Raw genomic sequence first — 18,319 nt, 5'->3', positions numbered from 1 at the left:
GGAGGGGAGTGGGGTGTGACCCACACCTCCTCCCTTCCTAGCTCCCCCCCCCCCCCACCACCAGTAAAGAGTTGAGGAGGCGTAGGGGAGCAGCAATCCTCCGTCCCTCCTCCCCCCCCACCCCGAGTCCGCATGGTGTTGGTTAAGTGTGGGGGTACACATATCCCCCCCCCCCACACATGGGGGTGCTGGATAGGTGTGTGTGTGGGGTGGGGGGATACGCACGCCAACCAGCCCCCTCCACCACACCACGTAGGCGCTGAAGAGGGTGCGTAGAGGTGGGGAAAGGCAAGGTCTTACGCCCGCCCCGCCCACACGGGGTAATAAGGTGGGCGTGAAGGGGGGAGTGGACAGGGACCTGGGCATGGTAAGCACGACGGAACTGTCTCTTATTACTGTTTATGTGAACAGGTCGTCCGTCGTCCAATACACCCGGAGCGCGCCCAGGGTGTATTACCTCACACCACTGAACAGTATTCATGACCAAAGGACCACCAATGGACTAACATGCAGGTGTTGTTCAGCGAGAACAACACCTCTCCATGTCGTAGCTCAGTCGATTAAGGCAAGCGTCTGGAATGCTCTCGGACGTAGGTTCGAATCCTCGCACGGCCCTTGTTGATTTGTTCACCCCTCGCTGAACCTAGAAGACAGATAATGTTCAATGATATATGAATACCAACATTGGAACGATTCCTTACGTGACCTTCGCGGTAAAGGCCATCAAGTGACATTAAACACGGCCATTACCACCCAGGGAGCTGACCGCGTCAGGCGCCGACTGGCGACAAACACAAACATCCACGTTGACGGAGTCATTAGGGAGAGCAGCGCTGCCTCACCCACATTACACACCGGGGAAGTGGTCGGCCGGGGTGAAACTTTACACTAATTACACACAAACCGGAAGTGCTCCCCCCCCCCCTCCCCACCCCCTCCCCCCCTCTTTGAGTAGTTCACAATACCTGCGGAAACCGTCGGAAACGCCATAACAAAGAGGAACACCAATCAAACAGAACCTCAGGAATGGTTTAAGACACGTCACCGAAGCTTTGAAACCTTCTTGAGGTTATTTTGAGATGATTTCGGGGCTTAGTGTCACCGCGGCCCGGTCTTCGACCAGGATTCCACCTTCAGGAAGCAGCCCGTGACAGCTGACTAGCTCCCAGGTACCTATTTACTACTAGGTAACAGAGCATCAGGGTGAAAGAAACTCTGCCCATTGTTTCTCGCCGGCGCTTGAGATCGAACCCGAGACCGAACCCGAGAGTACAGTGTTCTGTCCGCTCAGCCACCGGCTCCCTTTCGATCACCTTATCGAAGTGATCGAAATTCGTAACGAACTAGACCAGAGTATAATATAAATATATGATACAAAATCAATACGAGGTAAAGCAGGTAGGAAATATAGATGTTTATCTCTCAGAATGTTTGGTAATATGTTTATTGTTTGTGATGTGTTTATATGTATGTATTAACACGATGTACTGAACGGGGGCGAGAATAGCTTGAGCTACCTCATCCCTTTGTGTGTATTTTACCCCAATAAACTTATTACAATTTCAATTCAAATTAGGTGAGGCCTCAAGATATTTCATTAATTACCGGCTGAGGAGCCTCGCTTCCCTCAGTGGCCAAGTTAGCCCCGAGTGGGAGGCCAATTACCCGGGGGGGGGGAACGTCCCCCCCTCGTCTGTAAGAAGATAAGACCAAAAACCCAACAAGACGTCACTTCAACTTAAAAGACGACGGACAGCTTACTCGAGCACTGATGATCGCGCATCACTGACATAGTGTGGGAATTTCGTCACTAAGACCTCTTAGATGATGTCATTATCTTGCCCCGGGGTAGCGCCTCGAGGCTCTATATTAAAGTTACGCTCCCGGCTACCATCTCTTATTACAAAAAATTAAAAGGATGATATTAGCTTACCCCGAATATACGGTCGTCATGTTTGGGATTTCATGCGTGAGTGCCGTCTCTAGGATCAATTGTTGGATAGAACTTACTTCCCCCAGGAGGGAAATGAGAGTAGTAGACATTGTAGGTGGCGGAGCGTGTGTGTGTGTGTGTGTGTGTGTGTGTGTGTGTGTGTGTGTGTGTGTGTGTGTGTGTGTGTGTGTGTGTGTGTGTGTGTGTTTGTGTGTGTATGTGTGTGTGTTTGTATGTGTGTGTGTTTGTGTGTGTATGTGTGTGTGTGTGTTTGTGTATGTGTGTATGTGTGTGTGTTTGTGTGTGTATGTGTGTGTGTGTAGAGAGAGAGAGAGAGAGAGAGAGAGAGAGAGAGAGAGAGAGAGAGAGAGAGAGAGAGAGAGAGAGAGAGAGAGAGAGAGAGAGAGACAGAGACAGAGACAGAGAGAGAGAGAGAGAGAGAGAGAGAGAGAGAGAGAGAGAGAGAGAGAGAGAGAGGTGGAAAAAGTAATGTCAGTGTATATCATTACTATTCTCACCAGTGTCATGTTACAAGTTTTAGGCCTATGGTCACCAGCCCCATTAAGAATTACCTCTAAAAATTAAACTACAGCGCCAACCGCCCCTTCAATCGTCACCATCACCACCAACCGCCCCTTCAATCGTCACCATCACCCCCAACCGCCACCTCAATTGTCACCATCACCACCAACCGCCCCTTCAATCGTCACCATCACCACCAACCGCCCCTTCAATCGTCACCATCACCACCAACCGCCCCTTCAATCGTCACCATCACCACCAACCGCCCCTTCAATCGTCACCATCACCACCAACCGCCCCTTCAATCGTCACCATCACCACCAACCGCCCCTTCAATCGTCACCATCACCACCAACCGCCCCTTCAATCGTCACCATCACCACCAACCGCCTCCACCATCAACCCCACCAGCAGTAGCGGACAGGGCGCGAGAAAGCAAACAAAAGAAAGACCCCTCGCGAAGATTAGTGTCATTGGTGTGGCTACGGCTCGACAGATCGCCGCGAGGCCCTGAACACACCACCACTCAACACCAGACCACAACACCAAGCCACCAGGGTGTGGAATATGGTGGAAATGCTAGAAACCCCCAGTGCTAGAGAGCCAGAGGCTGCCCGAGGGCAACCAAGCCCCATAATACATAATTTAAAAATGAAATACAATCTACAATATCCCCCCCCTCACCAAATAAATATGACCTTGCCACAGAATAGTGAACCACGTGAGCATCTGTGTATGTGACTGCTACACAGGATTCATCGACGGACATTCTAAATATTTCAGAATACATGTGTAGAACCTTAGCTAGCACACATACACGTGTAGGGTTAGGAAGATGGACAGTTAGCCTGCTATCATAACTCACTATATTCCATATATATATATATATATATATATATATATATATATATATATATATATATATATATATATATATATATATATATATATATATATATATATGTCGTACCTAGTAGCCAGAACGCACTTCTCAGCCTACTATGCAAGGCCCGATTTGCCTAATAAGCCAAGTTTTCATGAATTAATGTTTTTTCGACTACCTAACCTACCTAACCTAACCTAACTTTTTCTGCTACCTAACCTAACCTAACCTATAAAGATAGGTTAGGTTAGGTAGGGTTGGTTAGGTTCGGTCATATATCTACGTTAATTTTAACTCCAATAAAATAAATTGACCTCATATATAATGAAATGGGTAGCTTTATCATTTCATAAGAAAAAAATTAGAGAAAATGTATTAATTCAGGAAAACTTGGCTTATTAGGCAAATCGGGCCATGCATAGTAGGCTGAGAAGTGCGTTCTGGCTACTAGGTACGACATATATATATATATATATATATATATATATATATATATATATATATATATATATATATATATATATATATATATATATATATATATATATATATATATATATATATATATGTACATGTGAATGTAACATTAATAATTGTGTAACTAGCTTCAAAGTATTGTCACTCGCTTAGCTAAACGAACTATGGGATTCAGTTCCTGAACCCATTATGTGCTTCTGTAACCCTTTCCACCACCGCTCATGGGACGGGTATGGGGTACATAATAAAGAAACTGAGCTGGTCAAAGTCACAGCCCCGCTCCTGTGCCAGGTAAGTCCACTACGGGCTCACCATAGCCCGTGCTACTTGCAACTTTTGGTTCCGAGAAGCTGAATCTTAAACATTAACAACACACACACACACACAGCCTCTGGTCGAGTAACATCTTGAAGTGCCCCTCTGGCCCTGACCAATGGACAGATATTTTTGTCCATTTGACCAATGGACTTTACAAGATTGTAAATACTATGCTATGTATTCTCACAAACCCAATGTACCTTCTTGTATATAAATAAATAAAATAAAATAAAATAATATCGAGCAGCTAAAACCCTGGATTATGAGTAGCCATCTTGGCAGCTCGTCGCTATTGCTGCCATTAAACCCAGGTTAGGCTTGCCACTGAACACCTCCCCCCTCCCCCATTCCCGTAAGCCCCCTCAAGGCTCCCATTCCCACCCATCTCCATTTATTTCCCTCCCTCCCTCCCTCGCCTCTTCCTTCCCTAACGCATCTGCATATCAATACGAACTGACCAGACCTCCTTTCTACTCCTTAAGGACTTCATCCCATCTCCTCCAAGGGCATGCCAACTCTCCTGTGACCACCGGATTGGGGGGTAAAGGGTCACGAGGGGTCAGGGGCGATGGGGGGTATGGTCACGTGCATCCTGGGTTTCAAACTGGATAAAGTCACGATCAGAAACATTCAAAAATTATCCCTGTATTACAGTTAACGTTTCTGTCAGGAGGGGCAGGACCAACCGTGCTGTGGTGGACATGTGGGCTTGAGGGCCGCTCCGAGCAGCAACAGCCTGTTGGACCAAGTTGATCACAAGTCCGGCCTGGCTGGGCTTGGGGATTAGGACGACCAGAACGACACACGAACGACACTTATACGTTTCACACCTCGTATTCTTTTCTTTCGATTAGAATTGGATAAGTTAAGCTAGATTGAGTAGGTAAGGCTGGTTTAGGTTAGGATAAGTTAGGATAGGTTAGGGATAGGTTTATAATTGGTTAAGATTATAATATAGGTTATAAGATAGGTTAAGGAAGAGTAGGATAGGTTCAATTAGGTTAGGTGAATCAATTAGGTCAAAACATTTCTCAGGTTCCTACTTTTTCCTACTGTTCCTACTCTTCGCCAGAGGGAAACTTTTGCCCACAGGGAAGAGTGAAAGCTTGTCTGTCAACCACAAGAAACAGCTTTAAAGCCTCCAAGCACAGCAATTAAGCTAGTCAGCCCTTAACAAACACCTTCAAGAAGGTCCTGACAGAACATGACAAGAGGTGTCATAGATCATGATGGAAATGTCATGGAACATGATAGATGTCTAAGAACATGATAGATGTCTAAGAACATGATAATTGATATAGAACATAATAGAATGTCATAGGACATGATAGAATGTCATGACATTATAAGAGATGTCACATGACACGGTAGAGATGTCATAGGACATGATAGAATGTCATATGACATTATAGAGATGCCATATGACATGATAGAGTTGCCATAGCAAAGACAGACGTCAGAACATGATAAGAGATGTTACAGATACGTGGGCCTGCGCACCGCTTCAAGCAACAGCCTGTTGGAACATGTTATCACAAGTTGAACCTGGCCCCAGGCCGGGCTCTGGAAGGTGAACTCTCGGAACCTCCTCTCCAGGTAAGCTCCAGGTATAGAACACATAGAGATGTCACAGAAAATGATAGAAATGTCATAGACCAGATAGCGATGTTATAGAGCATAAACCAAATGTCATAAAACAGATAGAGATGTCACAGAGCATGACAGAGATGTCACAGAGCATGACAGAGATATCACAGAGCATGACAGAGATGTCACAGAGCATGACAGAGATATCACAGAGCATGACAGAGATGTCACAGAGCATGACATGTCACAGACCATGACAGAGATGACAAAACGCGGCAGAGATGTCACAAAACATGACAGAGATGTCACTGAACATGACAGATGTCACTGAACATGACAGATGTCACTGAACATGACAGATGTCACTGAACATGACAGATGTCACTGAACATGACAGATGCCACAAAATATGACAGATGTCACAGACCATGACAGAGATGTCACAGCGCATGACAGAGATGTCACAGAGCATGACAGATATGTCACAGAGCATGACAGATATGTCACAGAGCATGACAGAGATGTCACAGAGCATGACAGAGATGTCACAAAACGTGACAAGATGTCACAGAGCATGACAGATGTCACAAAACATGACGAGATGTCACAGAGCATGACAGATGTCACAAAACATGACTAGAGATGTCACAGCGCATGACAGAGATGTCACAGAGCATGACAGAGATGTCACAGAGCATGACAGATGTCACAGAGCATGACAGAGATGTCACAAAACATGACAGAGATGTCATAAAACATGACAAAGAGATGTCACGGGACATGAACACATGTATTAAAATGAAAGAAAATGCTGAAACAAATTAAAATTAAAAAGGATATTAAGAAAAAAAAATAGTCAAGAGCATTTATAAAATGATCCAATGTTTTAGATAGATTTAAAAACAAAAATTGAATACAAAAAAATGCTACAATATGTAAGAAGCGAATCAAAATTCAAATATGAAGAGAGCGAAATAAATGATGTCTAATCGTATTAATCGCTTGAAGAATGCGTCAATAATATGCACAGATTTCAACCATAAACAAACTGAAAGATTCGTGGTCAAGAAAAACAAATGAAATTAAAGGATATAGAAATAACAGGAGAAAACCTGCGGAAGATGGGTGACTGGATCAGGTGTTGTTTTGATTAGCTGGGGAGGGAGGGAGGGAGGGGGTAGGATTGGGGAGGGGAGAGAGAAGAGGGAGAGTGAGGGGGTGGCGAGAGGGGAGAGGGCAGTAAAGGAAGAAGGGGGGCGGGGGAACGACTGAAGTCACCAAGCACGTTAACCATGCTATTATAACCTCGAAGACACGGTAATCATCGTACCTCCGATACTGCAGTCTTCCACCAGGCTACTTCAACCTTACTGCTAGCGCCGACGATAGCTATCCCGGCTAGCCCAATCCAATAGCCCCAGAAGATGACCACCCACTGTCAGGTTATATACCTGGAGTATACCTGGAGAGGATTTCGGGAGTTCTGCTACTCCCCGAGCCCGGCCCTCTAAGACACAATTCTTCAGTTCACTGTTGATACAGGTGTTAACCTTTATAACGTGAAGAGATAACTTAGATAACTTCAATGACACTGCAACGGTTACGCCCTCTGTCGGTCCTGTCACGGTCACTCGGGTGACCCTGACCATGACAATATTAAGTATTGTCACTGTCATGTCACTTGTCCTGGTGTCTGTCATATTCCATTGGTGTTCCACTGACGGTGTCTGCGCACATTTCGTTGTATAATCTTTTCAGATGTCCCGGTATTCTGTTACTTCCCAATCAGTGGCATTTCAGTCGTATCCAGTCACCTCACATCGCGTTTTGTCACTTCAAATCACGTTATGTCACGTCAAATTGCATTGTCACATGATATCACGTTATGCCACGTCACATCACATTATATCACTTCGTATCACATTGTGTCACGTCACATCACGTCGTATCATGCTATGTCACGTTACGTCACGGCTGTCACGTCACATCACGTTACGTCACGTGACGTCGCGTTACATTCCCCAATTCATTTGTCTCCTCCCGCCCCCCCCCTCGGCTTCCTGTTGTTTTCAAAACATACATATTTTATTAATTATTTAATAAGGAAACATTCATTAGTAGAATTTAATTTCTTATTAAAATTAATTTAATTTCCTGCAGGTTTCACTTTGACCATTTTCTTCTGTCATTATCAAACGCAATTTTCCCCCCTAGCCGAGGCCATATTCTATATAGGCCTAATTCCCATGAAAATCCTATTTTCATAGGATTCATTAATCCTCATTGGATTGTAATAATATCACTCACGAAACTTGTTTAACATCATCCCAGTGTGCAATTTATGTTACTTTTTAAAGTGCACAGTGTTGAGTACTTTAGAATGTACATTGAGCACCCACCGTGGATGTACATTTTGCACTGTCTCACCTGTGTACGCAGTGGACATGCGTACACAGGTGGAAAGGTCACTCTTTTTCTTGTTGTTTCAGCAGTTGCTTGAGGGCCCGCGACACCTGTTGATATCTCAACGTGGTGGAATTCCTGTTACAGATGCATAGTCGATCCCTGACGCGCATTATAAACCTGGAATACTCAGACTAATTACTCATTCAACTCACCTTTTTGTGCTAATTCAACGTATCCAACGCCGTTTCCATTGGCCCACTGGCAAAGATTGCACGTCTTCTCTTCTTCGGGGAATCCACTATCTTGATTAATATCTATCCCTTCCGCTGCGAGTCTAGCCACAAAGTCTTCCATAAAAGGTGGGATAGGTGGAGGAGGTATGCTGAGTATCATATCGGGCGGAGGACCCAGCTCAAACAGCGTATCACACTCCATCCTACCGCCGCACGAGGTATTCACTGACTGCTCCCACAAAAAGAACTCGGGTAGTACTGAAGACATGACCCTACGGGCGCCTGCTGATTGGTTGTGATGGAGTCTCCTGGTGCGCTGGCAATCCTAGTCGTCTAATACATCCTTTCCGACGAATATCTTCACGTCTCGACACTTAGGCTCAGTGTTAATCGCTCAAGTGTTATTTATAAAAGCTGTATTTTGATAATAAACTATCACTGCGTTGTAGCGACGGTGATATTTTTGGATGTTTTGGTGCAAATTCTGGGTTGGATGTATGGAGGCGGAGGGAGCGCGGAGAGAAGCGCCCCCAGGAGGCTGCGTCAGTTCGCGCGGTGGCCGCCAGATGGGGATGTATTCGCGGCGAGCACACCCGTGTTGAGGCAGTCTGGGCCTGGCGCCCGCCACGGTAATGTCACCTCCGCTCCTGTGATAAACACAAAGAAAAACATTAATAATATGATACAGAACAGACTATGGAATGTCCGCTCACACGCACTCTATCATGGGAGGGAAACAGACCAAAATAATATAACAAAATGCGCCACAGAGTTGGAAGTTTACTATCCATTACTGAATATTGGGTATGCTTTACGTATCAATATATATATATATATATATATATATATATATATATATATATATATATATATATATATATATATATATATATACATACATATATATATATATATGTTGTACCTAATAGCCCGAGCGCATTACTTGGCCTACTATGCAAAGCCTGATTTGTCTAATAAACAGAGTTTTCCCTGAAGTTATATATTTTCCAATTATATTTTTATGAAATGATAAAGTTTTCCATAATATTATATATTTTTAACTTTATTATAATTTAAATCAAAATTAACGTAGAAATATGACCCTACCTAACCTAACTTAATCTATCTTAACCTAACCTAAACTAACATAATCAAGCCAGTAATTCATATTCTCAATATAATATACAAATATTTATTCAAATAAACCAATTTGAAACCATTTCTTTTTAAATAACGCAAATCACTTATGTGTATTAGGCCAGTCTGGCCTTGCATACTAGGCCAAGTAGTGCGTTCTGGCTATTAGGTGCGACATATGTTTGTATATGTTATATACATATATATAGACCTTACTTTGATTTTATACATAAACCTCGCTTAATTTAGATTAGATAGTTTGCCAGTACGTTTAGGTCTTCATTATAGGGCCAATAATAGATACGCGTAATCTAGGCATAACAATGTGCAAACCTTACCCAACCCCACCCACCTAGCCCAACCCACCCACCCAACCCACCCACCCAACCCAACCCAACCTAATGAAAAATGAGGTAAAATTATTTCTTATACGGTGTGCGCGAGGTGTGTGACGTCACTATGACGTCACATTCAGGCGGGTACTGGTTGTAGACCCTGCTGCATGACCCAGTTGTAGGGGTACTGTAGTTGTCAGCCGTATTATGGCGGTGGTTAGGTTAGGTTAGGTTACCTCCTGAAATGTGTGTGTTTCTCCGCGTTGGGTGATGTAGGTGAGGTGAGGGAGAGGAGAGGAGGGAGAGGGGTGAGGGAGAGGGGGTAAGGAAGAGGGATAGGGAGAGTAGGGGGGATGGGGGGAGAGGTAGAGGGAGTGGAGATTTGCTACTTACCCTCGAAATTCCACCTTTCATCTGTACTCTTCCTCCACACTCCACATCTCTCCCCTCAACCCTCCACCTCCACTATCCACCTCTCCACCTCCACCTCCACCCCCGGCGTCCCAAGACAGTGCAGGTGGAGCAGCAGCGTCCATCACCAGGACACGAGACACTCAGGCAGTGACCTGCTGTGAAAATTAGCGATCCCCCTCAAATGGAAGTCGGCCACGTGACCCTTAAGGTCCACTAGGGAGGTCACGGCAGGTAATCAAAGGTCAACTGGAGTCACCAGAGGTCACCAGAGGTCACCAGATATCACCGAGAGTCATCAAGTGTCACACACGGGGGGTCCGCGAGGTCCAACAAAATTCATCATATCGTACTAGTCATCAATCAAGACTCGCTGTAAGCCAATAAGGGTCGTTAAAGGTTAACAGCCTTGTTTCAACCACTCCAGAGATCAACGAGGACAAGATATCTAGGGGGTGGGGGGGGAGGGATTGAACAGATAACTGGTAGGTACCAAACCACATTGGAAGATATCAAAACTTACAAGCAGTAAGTTACCAGGGGCTGTGAAAAGTAGATAAGAGCAATCAGGGGGGCTATCAAGAGTCAATGGGTGCTAACAGGAGCATCAAGAGTTACAAGAAGCCACCAAGAACCACTAGGAGTCAACAAGAGCCATTGTTAGGTACTAAGAGCCATCAAGAACGACCAAGAGCCAGCAGGAACGACCAAGAGCCAGCAGGAACGACCAAGAGCCAGCAGGAACGACCAAGAGCCAGCAGGAACGACCAAGAACCAGCAGGAACGACCAAGAGCCAACAGGAACGACCAAGAACCAGCAGGAACGACCAAGAGCCAGCAGGAACGACCAAGAACCAGCAGGAACGACCAAGAACCAGCAGGAACGACCAAGAACCAGCAGGAACGACCAAGAGCCAGCAGGAACGACCAAGAGCCAGCAGGAACGACCAAGAGCCAGCAGGAACGACCAAGAGCCAGCAGGAACGACCAAGAGCCAGCAGGAACGACCAAGAGCCAGCAGGAACGACCAAGAGCCACGAGCCACAAATAATAATCAGGGGGTCCCACAGCGCACGAACAAATAGATACTGAAGAACAGAACTAAAGATAATGAAGATCTACTTTGAAAGAGAGAACCAGAAACAGGAATATGAGCGTCACCACACGCCCTCTGGGCCTCACCCGTGTCTTCTGTGGCATAGAGATGAGTTGTAGTTCATTCAACAGAGTCACAAAGGCAGGAATTGTCTTGTTGACCAGATCACCAACCACCATGCGGTCTGGTTAGAGACCGGGCCGCGGGGACTGTTACGACCCTGGGTTCTCCAGTGGAAACCAGAGGTCAAAATTCAGCTATTAAACTTTCTAGTAGTACAGTTGAGTGCAACTCGAACGGCAATTGTTTGTATCTTCCCTGCCAGACGTAAGACTATTATTGTTTCTCAAAGAGCATTTAAAGACTGAGCTGGGGGTTGATTATTAAATAATAACATAGGCACCAACTTTGCTTACTAATACTTTCTAATCATTCATAAAGTAACAATACGTTGCATAGGGGAAGATCTTTTATGTGCTTAGCTGCACGATCAATTAGGCTCCTTCCGGCACCACGATGAGGGAGGCCAGCTGGTCGCTAGGAGCTCGCTCTTCTCTGGCTGGTGTTCGTGCGGACAAGACCTACTTTGTGGCTGCACCCCTCTTCTCCCTTCTCCTCTTACTTATTTCCCTTACCTGAAGTTCCTGTACCCTTAAGTTAAGTACGGGGCATTATTAAGTGTACCTACTCTGGTAGTAACGATTGGTGAGACCTGGGGGTAGTATTTGCCAGTGTTTTGGGTACCCCTAAGTGTTGTGTTTTGTATTAGGGTCCCACGTGGTTTCCCTACCCTAAGCTGCATCCAGCTTCAGTGCTTATCCAGTAGTACTTTACCCTAGCTTGTTATTAGTGTAAACCTTGTATCCTGCCTAAGTGGACCAAGGCTTTTAACGTAAGATAGTGTGGTAAAGTTATTATTATTATTGTTATTGGTGTGAGTGTATATGGGGGGGTTGTTAAGGGGTTAATAAATAAGTACATGAATTACAGAGTATCTCTTCTTCCTGTGTGGGAGCGCAGTGATCAACCCTTAGACTAACATATATGGTCTAGTAGCAAGTTATTACTACTGTGGATAGTTTATTTTGGGGGCCGGGCCTTTTAGCTCTCCCATATTTGATACTCTTGTCTTCTAACTACCCTTACCCCTTAATAGTACCAGTACCCATAGAAGCCCCACATATTTTATTTATAACAGGGACACTGATCTTGGAAGACACTCCAAGACAACCATGCACATAGAATGTGTGTGTGTGTGTGTGTACTCACCTATATGTACTCACCTATATGTGCTTGCAGGATCGAGCATTGACTCTTGGATCCCGCCTTTCGAGCATCGGTTGTTTACAGCAATGACTCCTGTCCCATTTCCCTATCATACCTGGTTTTAAAATTATGAATAGTATTTGCTTCCACAACCTGTTCCTGAAGTGCATTCCATTTCCCCACTACTCTCACGCTAAAAGAAAACTTCCTTACATCTCTGTGACTCATCTGAGTTTCAAGCTTCCATCCATGTCCTCTCGTTCTGTTACTATTCCGTGTGAACATTTCGTCTATGTCCACTCTGTCAATTCCTCTGAGTATCTTATACGTTCCTATCATGTCCCCCCTCTCCCTTCTTCTTTCTAGTGTCGTAAGGCACAGTTCCCTCAGGCGCTCTTCATACCCCATCCCTCGTAGCTCTGGGACGAGTCTCGTTGCAAACCTCTGAACCTTTTCCAGTTTCATTATATGCTTCTTCAGATGGGGACTCCATGATGAGGCGGCATACTCTAAGACTGGCCTTACGTAGGCAGTGTAAAGCGCCCTAAATGCCTCCTTACTTAGGTTTCTGAATGATGTTCTAACTTTTGCCAGTGTAGAGTACGCTGCTGTCGTTATCCTATTAATATGTGCCTCAGGAGATAGATTAGGTGTTACGTCCACCCCCAGGTCTCTTTCACGCGTCGTTACAGGTAGGCTGTTCCCCTTCATTGTGTACTGTCCCTTTGGTCTCCTATCTCCTAGTCCCATTTCCATAACTTTACATTTGCTCGTGTTGAATTCTAGTAGCCATTTCTCTGACCATCTCTGCAATCTGTTCAGGTCCTCTTGGAGGATCCTGCAATCCTCATCTGTCACAACTCTTCTCATCAACTTTGCATCATCCGCAAACATCGACATGTAGGACTCTACGCCTGTAAACATGTCGTTAACATATACAAGAAATAGAATTGGTCCCAGCACCGATCCTTGTGGTACTCCACTTGTTACTGTTCGCCAGTCCGACTTCTCGCCCCTTACCGTAACTCTTTGGCTCCTTCCTGTTAGGTAGTTCCTTATCCATTCTAGGACCTTTCCTAGGACCTGTGTGTGTGTGTGTGTGTGTGTGTGTGTGTGTGTGTGTGTGTGTGTGTGTGTGTGTGTGTGTGTGTGTGTGTGTGTGTGTGGTCATCTAGAAATAATACAAAAGATACCCCCCCAAGGAAACCTAGAAATGGCTACTGGACTTCAACACCAGCAAGTGTAAGGTGTTGAAAGTGAGAACGGGTAACAGGAGACCAGCTGGAAGTAACAGAAGGAAGGGGGTAATTCTACCTCCCTGTAGCGACCAGAGAAAGGGAAAGAGACCTGTGGGTGGATATATTCCACCAGAGTCCATAGGAACAAACATATTGTAGTTTCAGCAGTATACTGTAAACTGTAAACATCAGAACAATATTCGGGAACCTAAATAAGGAGGCATTTATATCATTGTCCACCACCTACATGAGACCACTCCTAGGAATATGCAGCCCCAGGACAATCACAGTGACAGGACAATGGCAACCACAGGACAAATACAGCCACAGAGAACTACAGTCACAGAGAACTACAGTCACAGAGAACTACAGCCACAGGGAACTACAGTCACAGAGAACTACAGCCACAGGGAACTACAGCCACAGGGAACTACAGCCACAGAGAACTACAGTCACAGGGAACTACAGTCACAGGGAACTACCGCCACAGGACACCACATCAAAAGGATATCATCAGCGGCATATGCTAGACTGGCCAACATAAGAACTGCCTTTAGAAACTTGTGTAAGGAATCGTTCTGGACCTTGTATACCACTTATGTCAGACCAATCCTGGGGTATGCAGCTCCAGCCTGGAGTTCTTACCTAGATAAACACAAGACAAAGTTAGAGAAGATTCAGAGGTATGCCACCAGACTCGTCCCGGAACTGAGAGGTATGAGCTACGATGAAATGCTAAGGGAGCAAAATCTCATGTCCCTAGAAGAGTAAGGGGAGACATGATAACCACCTACAAAATTCTTAGGGGAGTTGACAGGGTGGACAAAGACAAACTATTTAGCATGGGTGGAACACGAACAAGGGGACTCAGGTGGAAACATGGTACCTAAATAAGCCACCGAGACATTAGAAAGAATTTTTTCAGTGTCAGAGTAGTTAACAAATAGAATGCAATAAGCAGTGATGTGGTGGAGGCTGACTCCATACACAGCTTCAAATGTAGACTTAATAGAGCCCAGTAGGCTCAAGAATCTGTACACCAGTTGATTGATAGTTGAGAGGCGGGACCAAAGAGCCAAAGCTCTTTAGGTGAGTACAAGCATAACTAGGTGAGTAGAACTAGGTGAGTACACGCGGCGGCTGGAGTTCAACACCAGCAAATGTAAGGTGATGAAATGGCATCAGGAGGCAGGAGACCGAGAGGTCATTACAATATGAAGGGAAACTACCCCCCCCCTACACGTTCGTAAGTGCTTGCGTAAGTGCTTGCGTGAATCTGGCCCCTGGAAAGGGTGTTGACGTTTGTAACGAGACTCGACCCAGAGTTGCGAGGGATGAGTTATGAAGAGAGGTTATCTTGAGGTTATCTTGAGATGATTTCGGGGCTTTTGTGTCCCCGCGGCCCGGTCCTCGACCAGGCCTCCACCCCCCAGGAAGCAGCCCGTGACAGCTGACTAACTCCCAGGTACCTATTTACTGCTAGGTAACAGGAGCATCAGAGTGAAAGAAACTCTGCCCATTGTTTCTCGCCGGCGCCCGGGATCGAACCCGGGACCACAGGATCACGCGTCCTGTGTTCTGCCGCTCAGCCACCGGCTCCCTACTCTCCCTACTACAGAGACTGAAGGAACCAACCGTGACGACGCCAGAAAGGAGGCGGGAGAGAGAAAGATGATACAGACGTATAAAATACTTATGGGGATTGATAGGGTGGAAAAAGAGGAAATGTTTACAATGAATATCAACAGAACAATTGGGCACTGATAGAGGCCTGAGACTCAGATGTGCCATAGAGATGTTAGAAAGTTTTCTTTTAGCGTAAGGGGCGTGAGTTAGTGGAATGACCTAAAAAGGAGCAGGTTCGTAGAGGCAAATCTCCATTCATAACTTAAAAAAAAAAACAGGCATGAGAGGGAACTGCCCGGAGTCATTGCATTAGACAACCAACGGCGTGAAAAGTGGGGTCCAAGCGCTAGAGCCCGATCCTGCAGGCACACATCGGGAAGTACACACACACGCGGACGACCAAGCACGCACGACAGATGAATAGCAGGCGTCAGGTAGCATGTAAACACGCTCCCCCGCCCCCCCTCCTCCCCCACCTTCCAGAGGACCTTCCTCTTCCTCAGTGTGTCACCCCTTGTTGTCTCCCCTCTCCCCCACCTCCCCTCTCCCCCACCTCCCCTCTCCCCCACCTCCCCTCTGCCCCAACCCCGTCCCTCTATCCCTCTCCCAACTCGTTTGGCCGCTCCAATAATCCCAATTTTCCTTCCCATTTGTTCCACTTCCCACTCCCAGTCACCCATTACCCATCTTACCTCCTATGTGTCTCATCTTTTCCTCTTGTATTCAAACCAGAATCTTAAGAAATGCTTCCTTCTCATCACCTTTCATCCCCCCCCCATCCCACCGTCTCCTCGCCTTCTTCCTTTCCACCTTCACCACCCAAACTGCTTTCCTTCCCCCTGTCTATGTGATGAAGCGAGAGAGAGAGAGAGAGAGAGAGAGAGAGAGAGAGAGAGAGAGAGAGAGAGAGAGAGAGAGAGAGAGAGAGAGAGAGAGAGAGAGAGAGAGAGAGAGAGAGAGAGAGAGAGAGGGGGGGGAGGGAGAGGGGGGGGGAGAGGGGGGGAGAGACAGAGCACCTGACCTAGACAAAGACATAGACAAGTGGATAGCTATATCTCCGCTGATTCTCTAGCAACTCCTTTAATTACTCTTCAGTGACGTCTTGATGTGGGTCGCGTGCGAGACAAAGTTCCTCGGCTGCACTGCCATGTGTCAGCCCCCCTCCTCCCCCCCCCATATATACCCCCCTTTCTCCCCTTCCCCTCACACACATAGGAAGCGAAGTCAAGGACCAAGTAGTTTCAATACACAACTTCTACTGTTGATGTTGCAGAGCCTTATGTTCCAGGCCGTAGTTGGCCACCAGTTGATTGATGATTGAAAGTCTGAACCCCCTCCCTCTTTTTCCTCTTCCTCCCATCCCCCCTCCTTCCACTCGGCCAATACCAAAAAAAAAAAACTACATACAAAGACTGAAGCACACCCTCCCCCACAACCACAAGCTTGTGAAAAATATAGATGCAATTTGCAAATTTTTCAACACTGATCTTCCCGCTGCAACGCTCCCAGAGACCAACTGGGGACGTTTAGCAAGAGCTGCTGGAGAGATCTTCAACTGGGCCACAAGAGCTGCTGGAGGGATCTTCAACTGGGCCACAAGAGCTGCTGGTGGGATCTTCAACCGGGCCACAAGAGCTCCTGGAGGGATCTTCAACCGGGCCACAAGAGCTGCTGGAGGGATCTTCAACTGGGCCACAAGAGCTGCTGGAGGGATCTTCAACTGGACCACAAGAGCTGCTGGTGGGATCTTCAACCGGGCCACAAGAGCTGCTGGAGGGATCTTCAACCGGGCCACAAGAGCTGCTGGAGGGATCTTCAACTGGGCCACAAGAGTTGCTGGAGGGATCTTCAACTGGGCCACATGAGCTGCTGGAGGGATCTTCAACCGGGCCACAAGAGCTGCTGGAGGGATCTTCAACTGGGCCACAAGAGCTGCTGGAGGGATCTTCAACTGGGCCACAAGAGCTGCTGGTGGGATCTTCAACCGGGCCACAAGAGCTGCTGGAGGGATCTTCAACTGGGCCACAAGAGCTGGTGGAGGGATCTTCAACCGGGCCACAAGAGCTGCTGGAGGGATCTTCAACTGGGCCACAAGAGCTGCTGGAGGGATCTTCAACCGGGCCACAAGAGCTGCTGGAGGGATCTTCAACTGGGCCACAAGAGCTGCTGGAGGGATCTTCAACCGGGCCACAAGAGCTGGTGGAGGGATCTTCAACTGGGCCACAAGAGCTGCTGGAGGGATCTTCAACCGGGCCACAAGAGCTGCTGGAGGGATCTTCAACCGGGCCACAAGAGCTGCTGGAGGGATCTTCAACCGGGCCACAAGAGCTGCTGGAGGAATCTTCAACCGGGCCACAAGAGCTGCTGGTGGGATCTTCAACTGGGCCACAAGAGTTGCTGGAGGGATCTTCAACTGGGCCACAAGAGCTGCTGGAGGGATCTTCAACTGGGCCACAAGAGCTGCTGGAGGGATCTTCAACTGGGCCACAAGAGCTGCTGGAGGGATCTTCAACTGGGCCACAAGAGCTGCTGGAGGGATCTTCAACTGGGCCACAAGAGTTGCTGGAGGGATCTTCAACTGGGCCACAAGAGCTGCTGGAGGGATCTTCAACCGAGTGAGAAATAATTATGGTTGAAGCTTCGTGACAAAAAAAGTTTCCAATTTATTGTATTCAATATATGGAGGTGTTAACTGCTTGCGCGTGTTTTATAAGTAAGAGAATTTATGCTCAATCAACTGAAATTCCATTGTTTTATTTATAAATATTTGTACATTTATAGTTGGGTTAGTTTATACAATTTTACTGTGAAAATAGAATGGAATTTGTGAAATTAATGAAAACAACTATGT

At 46.4% G+C, this 18,319-nt stretch overlaps 2 protein-coding genes across 4 annotated transcripts in view; one reads left to right on the top strand and one right to left on the bottom strand.

The window, feature by feature from the left end:
* The window catches only part of LOC123764036 (uncharacterized), a 297,148-nt gene that overhangs the window by 20,819 nt on the left and 258,010 nt on the right, over nucleotides 1-18,319 (bottom strand). For all 3 annotated transcript variants that reach the window (XM_069329919.1, XM_069329918.1, XM_069329920.1), the window contains one exon: nucleotides 8,339-9,006. In XM_069329919.1, coding sequence (XP_069186020.1) covers nucleotides 8,339-8,627 — 289 coding nt within the window. In that variant the 5' untranslated portion in view covers nucleotides 8,628-9,006. The remainder of the gene's footprint in view (nucleotides 1-8,338; nucleotides 9,007-18,319) is intronic.
* Nucleotides 10,831-11,334, top strand: LOC138367748 (submandibular gland secretory Glx-rich protein CB-like). The gene has a single exon (XM_069329696.1). It carries the CDS (start codon nucleotides 10,831-10,833, stop codon nucleotides 11,332-11,334), a length of 504 nt encoding a protein of 167 aa, XP_069185797.1.

Source organism: Procambarus clarkii, chromosome 23 (genome assembly GCF_040958095.1).
Source record: "Procambarus clarkii isolate CNS0578487 chromosome 23, FALCON_Pclarkii_2.0, whole genome shotgun sequence".
In the NCBI taxonomy this organism is placed as follows: domain Eukaryota; kingdom Metazoa; phylum Arthropoda; class Malacostraca; order Decapoda; family Cambaridae; genus Procambarus; species Procambarus clarkii.
Note: the sequence above shows the minus strand (reverse complement) of the source record. Positions and strands in the feature narration are given on the sequence as shown.

Coding starts and splice junctions, on each gene's coding strand:
- LOC138367748 (XM_069329696.1), top strand. CDS start 10,831: ATGGGTGCTAACAGGAGCATCAAGAGTTACAAGAAGCCACCAAGAACC.